Raw genomic sequence first — 12,131 nt, 5'->3', positions numbered from 1 at the left:
TAATTTCATTTTCTATTTTAATTGCCTGGACATGTCTCAGTAATAAAACATGCTTTTAACTTTCTGGTTTAGTTTTGGAGTATTCTGTATACAGATTGATGACATGATGACTACTAAATGGCTGGGATTGTCTTGAACTGTTAACTTATATTAAAAAAAATCATTGTTGGAATTGAGAGAATCCATGGTTCCATAGATAATTAGATCTTTGAGGTTAATGGCACCATATTGGCTATGAACTGTATGCAACTCCATATTAGGAAAAGTTATACATATTATTAAAACTTAAGAAGCCTGAATGAACATCTTATTTTGCAATGTTATTTTTATTTATTTATGTTGACGAAACCTGCTTTTGAAAAATATTGTCAAAACGTGCATATACTATTGCTTACTGTGACATGAATAAAAAAATTAAATCAAAACCACTTCACAGGTATTTTCAATGCTTAATAAACAACTGTAAAAGTATATTTTCATTTTACTAGATAACAACATGTACATTCTTACCAGTAAATTAACTCAATATTATTTTCTATTATATTTAAGTAATAACTAATGGCACTTTAGCGATTTCCCTGTTGAGAAGCAAGTTTTTATTCCTCTCCCACTCAAAATCAAAAACAACATTTGGGCTAACTGCAATATTTACAGATACAACAGAAACAATTATGTAGCTTCTATTTGAAAAAAAAACTTCACTTTTATTATTAATGTTGGTCAATTGGCTACCTATATAAATTGTTGCCTGTGTAAAAAGCAACCATTATTCAACAAATAGGGTTTTAATATCCTACTAAAATCAGTTTATGCAAAACACTTAGAAATGGCTGACAGTACCAAGTAAATTATCTGTATATATAAACTTTTATCGAACAGATCAAAAAAGATTACACATTGTCTACTTGTATAATTTACATAATATTACAAACGTACATTGTTCATCAAATTTGCAAACATCCAGAAAAGCAAAACTTAAATTCAGGTGGCTGAGTTGCAGTCATTTCATACAATTTACATTTGTACCTTAGGGGTGCCAGATCATGCTCCATTTCTGAATCCAGTTGTTGAAGGGATTAGTTTTCCCTTCCAATAATAGACCTGCATGAAATCTAACAGATAAGCATGTGTTAAAACAATGCATCAGATTTATAAAGTGCCAAAACAATATGCCAATCCAGTGCTCACAGTCAACATTTCCAGTAAATATCACATTAGAAAAGTAGAACTGTACATACATTTGCTAAATGTGTTAACCCTTTTTCTGGTACATGTCTCTCTATAAACCCAGTGAAAACACCAATTTATAATCAATTACAGAGTTGTTTGTCAAGTGGGAAATTGCTCACTGGGTACTAGGCAAAGACTGAAAATATAACAAAACCCCTTTTTGGAAATGTAATTAGTTTAGTGTTGGATTAATTCCAAGCACGTCATAATTTCAGGTGTAATCATGACATCCAGCTGTTAACATTGGTTTGTTACACTGGTATGATAATACAGACCAAAGCAGTATAGACAAAACAATTTCTTAGAAATAAATCAGATTCCAATCCTTTGTCTATTTCTGTTTCTCACTGAAATATGGCTGAATAGATTAGTTGCTAAAGAATATTTAGCCTTTGTCAGTGACACATTAACTTTTCTCACTTTAAGTAAAGTGAATCTTACTTCGCTTTACTTAAAGTGAAGTTTTACTTAAAATTAAAATATTTAAGTTTAAGTAAATCTCCTTCTTGGAACTTACAGTACCTTTTCTGGCATGCTAAATATATATTGCATTTAAACTGTTATACTGCAATTTAAACAAATTATAACAAATAAAACAATTATACTGCATTTAAAGTCAAAGTACATTTATTATAAAAGTATGTATACAACTTTGAGATTCATCTCCTTACAGGCAGCCACAAAACAAAGAAACCTAATAGAACCCATTAAAATAAGACCATCAATACTTAATATGCAGGGGAAAAAAAATCAAAAAAACAAAATGTGCAGATACAAAAGTAGTATACAACTGAAGTTCGTGAAAGTGAGTCCATAGCCACAATGCCAGACATCACTGCAGCCGATTCAGGAGTCTATTAGTTGCAGGTCACAGCCTCATTTCGGTGCAGGCATGAGTAAGTGTCATGGAGTAGCAAGTTGAACCAGCCCGTCCCTGACCTCTTCAATTTGGCCTGGTGCCTAAATCATGCAAACCTTAGGTCGTTCCTTGCTCTCGAACCAGGTCCTGCTTGCCACATTCATACACCGTTGAGCCTGGATCAATTTGGCCTGTACCCAACCATTCCAATTTGGGCCAGTGCTTAAATTAATTAGACCTTGGGTCTGGGTTCCATTGCTTGATTCAAATCTTGGGGATCTCCTTGATCTCAGGCTTGGGCCACGCTGTCTCAGCACTGCCTCACCACCACTTGCCTTGCCTCGATTCAGCTGCATCGAATCACCTCGAAGTCCACATTAGCAATGGCCAAACATTAGTTCATTCCCTGCTCCTGGACCTGGGCCCTGCCACCTCGATTCAGCCTGTACACATTGTGCTGCAACCGTCCATTTAACAGTAATTCAGATTGGATCTCTTATAAACAAACTCTTGACATTGACAAAAGTACATTGAAAACTATAACAATGCGAAGAAAATGCTGAAAGAACTCTAAGCCCAAAACATTCAATGTTTATTTCCCTCCATAGGTGCTGCTTGATCTGCTGAGTTCCTCCAGAATTTGGCATGTGTCGCTCTGAATTTCCAGCATCTACAGAAAACTAAGGTGTAGTGGTTTATACCCAGAAATGTTACCTTGGCACCACAGGGATCCTGGTTTTCTATTATTCATACACTTTGCATACATCCATGAAGGGCATCAACCCTGAAGACATACAGTATAACTCCAGTGACTTCAGGACTTTATTGGAACTTTTGAGAGTCAAAGAGCAATACAACAACTAGTCCTAATTTCCTATGTGTGACCAATGTCATTCTAAGACCCATCCCGCCATGTACCTATTCAAGTGCTTCTTAAAAGGTACTGTCATCTGCCTTAACCACTTCTGGCAGCTTGTACCATATAATCACCATCCTTTGCATGAAGAAGTTGCCCCTTGGGTCCTTTTTTAATTCTTTCACCTCATCCACAATGTTATGCCCCTAGTTTTGGGGAAAAGACTTGCTGTCTGTCTTATCTGTGCCTATCCTAATTCTAAATATTTCTGTAAAGTCACCCTTCATTTTTCATTGTTCCAAAGAATAAAGACCTCGTCTGGTTAATCTCTCCAGTGAGTTTAATAGGAGCAGAAAATATAGAAACAATCCACACCCTAGCTCTGACCACAAACCTACCCAGATTTCTAACTCCACATCAAGAGGGAGTTTGGCCAGCATCTACCCGTCTCAATGATGGGGAAAAATGAATATACATTTCTTCAGAAAGGTTCAGATATGCTGAGGATTGGAAGAGTAATTTTTTGCAGATGCCCTGCAATGATCCCACCAGTATCACCACTGATGTATCACTATTGAATAATCATGCCAGTAGAATGCACACTGTTATATTAAATATCCTCTGACATCTGGAAAGTGTTTGAAAAACCTGCGAGACCTGAAGCCGTTCTGTTAGTTTTCTTGTATCAGCAAAGTATTCCTTTAAATACACTCCAATACTGTAAAGTTGCATATTGCATTTTTAGTTAGCAGGTCAGTTATGGTGAAGTGTGTTCAGGTTGAATCAAGGTGGTAGGGTCTGGGTCAGAGAGTGGGGAATGAGCCAATGTTTGGCCATTACTGGAGTGGACCTGGAGGCAATTCAATGTGGCAGAAGCGAGGCGAGGCAGAGTCGAGGTGGAGCCCGGGTCCAAGAGCGAGGAATGTCCTGAGGTTTGGACGATTTATGCTCCAGACCAGATTTGAAAAGGTCAGGGTTTTGGGGCTAGAGGCAAGCATCAGACTGGTGTTCAGCTTGCTGTTCCACAAGGTTTACTCAACTCTGTACCAAATTGAAGCTGTGACCTGCAATTAACTCACTTCCGTGAACTTCAGTTCTGAATGTTATTTGCGAACTTTAATTGTTTGTATGATTTTTTTTGCACACTAGGTGTTTGACAGTCTTCTTTTGTTTCAATAGGTTCTATTTGGTTTCTTTGCTTTGTGCCTGCCTACAAGGGGACAAATCTCAAGATTGCATAAAGTAGACATCCTTTGATAATAAATGTACTTTGAACTACTATGAATGACTAACAGTTGCACCCGAAAGATCCAATTTATCTTGGCAAGGAAGGGAACGTGTGGGAAGAATTAATGGCATAATTAAATGATTGTCTAAGAATGAATTGCAACAGATATGCCGAGTCCATTTTCCAGTGGTATGATTTCTCCTGAAGTGATCAATAACACAGCCTTGCATTATAGTGCAAAAGTTGTATTTTTACTAATACAACAAGTTCCAGTTAATTGGCCATCAGTTAACAGGACCAACTGTTTACTTGGGACAACTTTACAGAACAAAAACAACTGAAGAAAATAGCTGAGATTTCCTTTAATTATTTTGGACAATATGCCGAACATTTTCTCACTAGCATCAGTAGTGTGCAAGTCTGCACAATGTTTAACAAGCGTAGCCACGGGAGTAACATGAGCAGTGAACACAAGAAGAAAGATCGATGTAAATTTAGCAGTAACAGCACAGCTAACCAATTTCCTGTTTGCAAACCAGTATCACTGAACATTTATTGAATCTGAGCAATGATTCTTTGAATCAAATTTTCTCACACAAAAACGCACAATTTAAACAATAAAATTAATTGTAATCAAATTTCATCCCATTTATCTTTACTCTTTGATTTACAGGAAACTTTCTATTAGTAAGATTATTTGAGAGCTTGTTGGGGTTTCTAATGGCTGAAAAACCTAGAGGTGGCACAGGGCTCTGGAATGATGTCAGTCATTTGGAATTGAGATGAGAGGAAACATTTCTGACCATAAAACGTTTAAACACATATTCTTTATTTTCATTAGGAAATAAGGAATTTAATATTTTTCCACAGGATATGAATATCATCTACTGTTTGTCCAACCCCAATTCCCTTGAACTGAGGAAGAAATTAAGAATCAACCTCATATGTGGATCTGGAGACACATATTGGTCAAACTGGGTAATGATAGCAGATTTCCTACCCTGAAATACCTGAGTGAATTAGGTTTTCTTTGAAACAATAATCCAATTAGTTTCATAGGCTTTGTGCTGATTTTTTCCCCCATTTAAGTACTTGAATTTAAATTCCCAGCTGCAATGATGTGTTGCAGGCTCCCGCCTCTAAATCAACAATGCAACTATACTATGTACACTGTACAAAGCTGTTGAAAGAGTTTTGCATGGGTACATATATGAGATAGTTAAAAATAATAAAAGAAAACAATGCTGGACTTACTTTGACAAGGCAGAATGTGGTGCACAACTCTTAGACCACTGTGGATGGACTAATAGCAATTTGAGTTGATTGAGGCTGAGCAGAAGAAAAGTTTAAAGATAGCAGTTAATGATCCACACTAAAGAGAATATGAATGAACTTTATAATCATCATTGGATTTACAAAGACACCATATGGCACAGGAAACATTTATAGAGAAGAACTATATTACTTGACAAATATCAGGCTTTCTGCATAAACATGCAGAATAATTCAAAGTTCAAAGTAACTTTATTATTGAAGTACATATGTATCACCATACACAACCCATTTTCATTTTTCTGTGGACATACTCAATAATTTCAATAACCCTAAAAGAATCTATGAAAGACCATACAAACAAGACGGACAAACAGTGTGGAAAAGACAACAAACTCTGCAAATACAAAAAGAAATAATAATAATAGTAACAACAAATAAACAAGAAATATCAAGAACATGAAATGAAGAGTCCTCGAAAGTGAGATCATAGAAAGTGAGCTCTTTCAGCTGTGCAGTAAGTGTCCACTGTCAGAGTGTGCCAGTGATACAGTGGGAAAGCTTCGGCACGAACAGGTGGAGATACAGGTAAGAAGAAACAAGCAGTTTTTTTTTGAAGTACGAAGTGAGAGTTCAGGATACCGCTACCTGATAGTTTCCCTGATGACTTCATCTGTGAAGTGCACTCAATTTCAACTCCTGACTAACCGGGTCAAGGAGTTGGCGCTGGAGTTGTTTGTACTCAGGATCATCCAGAAGGCTGAAGACATTATAGATGAGACTTTTGAAGAGGAAGTCACACCCAGAGTATAGGCTTCGGACCATCAGGGTGACCAACAGGAGAAAGAGGGGATTAAGAAGTCAGTGCAGGGTTCCTCTGTGGCCATTCCCCTCAGCAGTAAGTATACCTCTTTGGATACTGCTGGTTGAAGGAGGTGTGGGGAAGATGGGGAGATGACCCCATCAGGGCATAGCAGCAGCAACCAGGCTAGTGGAACTGTGGCTGGCTGTAAGGATGAGCAGGAAAGGGTAAAGTCAGGAAGTACGGTAGTGATAGAGGACTCAATAGTTAGGAGGACAGACAGGAGAATCCATGGCTGCTAAAGAGACAACAGGATGGTGTGTTACTTCCCAGGTGTTAGGGTGCAGGATGTATCAGAGTGGCTGCAGAATATTCACAAGGGGGGGAGTGTGGAACAGCCAGAGGTCGTGATGCATATTGACACCAATAACATGGGCAGAAATGGGTAAAAGGTCCAAACAGATGATGAATTTAGTTAAGAAGAAAAAGGAAAAGTATATAAAGTTTCAGAAATTAGGATCAAATGGAGCTCGTGAGGATTATAATGAAGCCAGGAAAGAACTACAGAAGGGAATTAGAAAAGCCAGGAAGGGCCATGAATAGGATTTGGCAAGCAGGATTATGGTGAATTCTAAGGCATACTATAAATACATAAGAAGCAAGAGGATAGCTAGGGAGAGGGTAGGACCATTCAAGCATAAAGAAGGGAACATTTACTTGGATGCGGAGAATGTGAGTGAGATACTTATGAGTACTTTGCTTCAGTACTTATCAAGAAAAAGGACATGGAGGTCCAGGAGATCACTGCTAAGCGTATAAATATGTTAGGGTGCATAGAGGTCAATGAGGAGGAAGTTTTGGGTGTCCTAATGAGCGTAAGGTGGATACGATATCAGGGCTTAATGGGATTTACCCCAGGTTACCGAAGAAGGCAAGAGACAAAATTGCTTGGTGAGTCTCACTCAGTTGTAGGGAAATTGCTGGAGAAAATTCTTAGGGATAGGTTTCATTTGGAAACTTATAGCCTAATTAAAGAGAGTCAGTTTGCCTTTGTGCGAGGCAGGTTGTGTCTTTGCCAACTTGATTGAGTTTGTTGACAAGGTGACGAGAGAGATTGATCAAGGTAGGGCAGTGAAGGTTGTTGACATGCATGTTAGTATGATATGTGACAATGTCCTTCATGGAAGGCTAATCCAGAAGATGCATGAGGTTCACAGCAAATTGGCTCTTTGGATTCAGAACTGGCTTGGGGATAGAAGACAGGGTAGTGGTTGAAGGAACTTATTCAAGCTGGAGGTCTTTAATTAGTGGTGTTCTGCAAGGACCTCTGCTGTTTGTGATATATACAAATGACCTGATCAAAAGTGTATATTTGTGGGTTAGTAAGTTTGCAGATGATATGAAAATTGGAGGAGTTGTGGATAGTGTAGAGGACTAACAAAGAATACAGTGCAATATACTGTAGATCAGCTGCAGATACAGGCAGAGAAATAACAGATGGAGTTTAACCCAGATAAATGTGGGGTGATGCACCTTGGTAGGGTAAATGCAAGGAAACAGTACACTGTTAAGAATCAGAATCTGGTTTAATATCACCGGCATATGTCGTGAAATTTGTTAACCTTATGACAGCAGTACAATGAAATATACATAAATAGAGAACAAAATCTGAATTACAGTAAGTATATAATAGTTAAATACCAAATAGTTAAGTTAAAAATAAGTAGTGCCAGCCAGAATACTCTCCACAGTACATCTGTAGTTTTCAAGTATTTTAGTTGACAAGTCAAATCTCCTCAAAGTCCGATTGAAATATAGCCACTGTCTTGTATTCTTTATAGCTGCATCAATACGTTGAGGCCAGGTTATGTCCTCAGAGATAGTGACACCCAAAAACTTGAAACTACTCACTCTCTCCACTTCTGATCCCTCTATGTGGATTGGCTTGTGATCCCTCATCTTACTCTTTCTGAAGTCCACAATCAGTCTTTGGTCTTGCTGACCAAAGATCCTTAACAGTGTTGCTGAGCAGAGTGATCTGGGATCCGAGTTCATTGCTCCATGAAAGTGGCTACACAGGTCGATAAGGTGGTTAAGAAGACTTAAGGAATGTTTGCTTTTGTTAGTCAAGGCATTAAGTTCAAAAGTCAAGAGGTTATGTTTATGCAACTTTATGAAATTCTGGTTAGGCCATATCTGAAGTATTGCGTACAGTTCCGGTTGCCCCCACTATAGGAAGAACACTGTGGCTTTGAAGTGGGTGCAGAAGAGGTCTACCAGTTTGCTGCCTGGTTTAGAGGGCATGTCTATCACATGCGGCTGGACAAACTTTGGTTGTTTTCTTTGAAGCACAAAGGCTGAGGTGAGATCTGTTAGAAGTTTATAATATGATGCGAGGCATAGATAAGAGTAGACAAGGAGTATCCTTTTCCCAGGTTAGAAATGTCTAACTGAAGGTGAAAGAGGGTGGGTTCAAAGGGGATGTGAGGGGTAAGTTTTTTACTCAGAGAGTGGTGGATACCTGGAATGTTCTGCCTAGTATGGTGGTAGAGGCAAACACATTAGAGGCTTTTAACAGAAGTTCAGATAGGCACATGACTGTGAGAAAGAAGAAGGGATATGGACATTGTGTAGGTAGGAGGGATTAACTTTTGGGGGCTTTTGATTTACTTTTTAGCTGGTTTGGCACAACATTGTGGGCCAAAAGGCCTGTTCTTTCACTGTACTATTTTATATTCTAAATTTTTATTTACTCTGCAGTGTGGTACAGGCTAGGAGAGTAAGGTTACAAAAATGAGAAACTGTATTGATAAGACATGCATAATCTTTGGGAAGATGACCTTTAAATTATTTAAATTTACTAATGATAACTTGTTAACTCCCTCTGGAAAAACAGCAATGACTTCAACTAAAACCCTAAGCCTTCAATATGCATGAGCTAAAAAAGAACAAAAGAAAATAAGAGCAGAACCAAGCCATCAGGTACTCCAAGCCTTCTTCACTGTTTAAAATGATCATATTTGATGTACGCTGAATTCAACTGCATGCTTGAAAGGTAAAACAAAACTACAGCTATGAGGATCCCTGCAGTATCTGGTGATCCTGTGATGTCTGTCTCAGAGGCTGACGTTAGACAGTCTTTCAAGAAGGTGAACCCTCGCTAGGCCCCGATGGGGTACCTGGTAGGGTTCTGAAAAACTTTGCCAATCAATTAGCAGGGTGTTCAAAGGCATGTTAAGAGTTGAAAGCTCCCACCTGCTTCAAAAGGGTAACAATCAAAGCAGTGCCCAAGAACAGCAGGGTGAGCTACCTTAATGACCATTGTTCAGTAGCCCAACAGCATTCACATCTACGGTGATTAAGTGCTTTGAGAAGTTGGTTATGCCTAGAATTAACTCCTACATCATCAAGGATCTGGACCCACTACAATTTGCCTATTGCCACAATTGGTCTACAGCAGATGCAATCTCATTGGCTCTTTATGCGGCATTAGATTACCTAGACAATACTAATTCTTATGTTAGGCTGCTGTTTATTTATTACAGCTCAGCATTTAACACAATCATTCCTCCAGGTATGATAGAAAAAGCTCCAAAACCTGGGCCTCTGTACCTTCCTCTCCAACTGGATCCTCAATGTCCTTACCAGAAGACCACAGTCGGTGCAGATTGGAAAAAACATCTCCATCTCGCTGACAGCAAGCAGTGGCAAACCTCAAGAATGTGTGCTTATCTCACTCTCTCCATCCATGACTGTGTGGCTAGGCATAGCTCAAATGCCATCTATAAATTTGCCGACAACAGAACTATTTATAGAGGCTGTATCAGCGGTGGGAGCAGAGAACTGCGAAGAGGTTTCTTGCAGGTTGGTGACGCTTGTTTAAAAAGAGAACTTCGCAGGCATTTGGCCATTGCAGAGGCCCTATCAACAGCAAGAGCAGAGTACTGCAAACTAAATGAAAGCACAGGAGGGACAAACAAAGCAGCCACTGTCAGGAGTAGGACAATGGCAGTGTAGAAGTGTCAGGCTTTGGCTCAAAGGAAGCTTCAGCTTGGAAGAGGCGTTGGCTCTGAGTAAGCTTCTGTTAAGGTTTTCTTTTTGTTTTTCTCTTACTGTACCTGGTGTAGTAAATGGCAGTTGTGTGTTCACAACTGCCGGATGTTGGAGTCCTGGGAGACCCAAAGTGCATCCAGGTGCAGCTCTTTGAAGACCGCGTTTGGGATCTGGAACAGCAGCTGGATGACCTTCAGCTTGTATGGGTGAGTGAGGAGATAATTAATCAGAGTTACAGGGAAGTAGTCACCCCAAAGTTGCAGGAGGGGAGTAGCTGTGTGACTGTCAGAAGGAATGAGAATGTAAATAGGCAGTTAGATAAGAGCACACCTATGGCCATTATACCACTTTGGACACTTTTGTGGGGGATGACCTCCCAGGGGAATCTCACGGCGACCGGGTTACAGGCACTGAGCATGGGTCTATGTTGCAGAAGCGAAAGAGAGAGAAGAAGGGAGCAGTAGTAATCGGGGACTCAATAGTCGGGGGAACTGACAGCAGATTCTGTGGACGTGAATGGGACACCCAGATGGTATGTTGCATCCTAGGTGCCAGGGTCAGAAACATCTCAGATCGCATCCACAACATTTTGGAGAGGGAGGGAGAGCAGCCAGATGTCTTGGCACATATCGGTACCAATAACATAGGAAGGAAAAGTAAAGAGGTCCTGAAAAGAGATTTTCGAGAGCTAGATAGAAATCTGAGATGCAGCTGGTGCAAGGGTCAGGGCTTCAGGTTTTTGGATCATTGGGATCTCTTCTGGGGGAGGTATGACTTGTTCAAAAGTGATGGGTTATACCTGAACCTGAGGGGGAACAATATTCTTGCGGGCTGGTTTGTTAGAGCTGTTGGGCTGTTGGAAAGGGTTTAAACTAATTTGGCAGGGGTGGGAACCGGAGTGATGGGACTCAGGATAGTAAAAAAAGTAAAGAAAGCATGCAGTCAGACTGTCAGAAAGGGCAGGCAGGTGATGGGACATAGTCACAGCCAACAGGGTGAGTATCAGTACATTAGGGATGCAAAATCAAAAAGGGTAGCAAATACGGTACTCAAAGTATTGTATCTCAATGCACAGAGTATAAGAAATAAGGTGGATGATCCTGTTGCATTATTACAAATTGCCAGGTATGATGTTGTGGCCATCACTGAATTGTGGCTAAAGGATGGTTGTAGTTGGAGCTGAATGTCCAAGGTTACATGTTGTATTGGAGGGATAGGAAGGAAGGCAGAGGGGGAGGCATGGCTCTGCTGGTAAAGAATGGCATCAAATCAGTAGAAAGATGTGACACAGGATCAGAAGATGTTGAATCCTTGTGGGTTAAGAAACTGCAAGAGTAAAAGGACCCTGATGGCAGTTAGATACAGACCTCCCAACAGTGGCTGGGAGCTGGACCACAGATTACAACAGGAAATAGAAAAAAGCATGTCAAAGGTAATGTTGTGATAGTCATGGGAGGTTTTAACATGCAGGTCGACTGGGAAAATCAGGTTGGTAATCGATCTCAAGAGAGTGAGTTTGTTAAATGCCTAAGTGATGACTTTTTAGAACAGTTTGTCGTTGAGCCTACTAGGGAATCAGCTATACTGGATTGGGCATTATGTAATGAACCGGAGGTGATTAAGGAGCTTAAGGTAAAAGAACCCTTAGCAACTAGTGATCACAATATGATTCAGTTCAACTTCAAATTTGATAGTGAGAAAGTAAAGTCTAACATAGCAGTATTTCAGTGGAGTAAGGGAAATTACAGTGATATGAGAGAGGAGTTGGCCAAAGTAAATCAGAAGAAGATGAACTGACTCTGGCATGGTGCTAGAGGACTGGAAAATTATA

At 39.7% G+C, this 12,131-nt stretch overlaps 1 protein-coding gene across 1 annotated transcript in view; it reads right to left on the bottom strand.

Annotated features, from left to right (window-relative positions):
• Positions 1-355: 355 nt before the first annotated feature.
• Positions 356-12,131, bottom strand: part of plekhg4 (pleckstrin homology domain containing, family G (with RhoGef domain) member 4) — a 176,607-nt gene continuing 164,831 nt past the window's right edge. Inside the window, exons 23-24 of the mRNA XM_059992425.1 lie at positions 5,428-5,502; positions 356-1,112 (exon numbers count right to left, since the gene is read on the bottom strand). Of these exons, the coding sequence (XP_059848408.1) occupies positions 5,458-5,502 (45 nt within the window). The 3' untranslated portion in view covers positions 356-1,112; positions 5,428-5,457. The remainder of the gene's footprint in view (positions 1,113-5,427; positions 5,503-12,131) is intronic.

The sequence above is a fragment of the Hypanus sabinus genome, chromosome 17, assembly GCF_030144855.1.
Source record: "Hypanus sabinus isolate sHypSab1 chromosome 17, sHypSab1.hap1, whole genome shotgun sequence".
Taxonomy (NCBI): Eukaryota; Metazoa; Chordata; class Chondrichthyes; order Myliobatiformes; family Dasyatidae; genus Hypanus; species Hypanus sabinus.
This window is presented reverse-complemented; position numbering and strand designations above follow the sequence as displayed.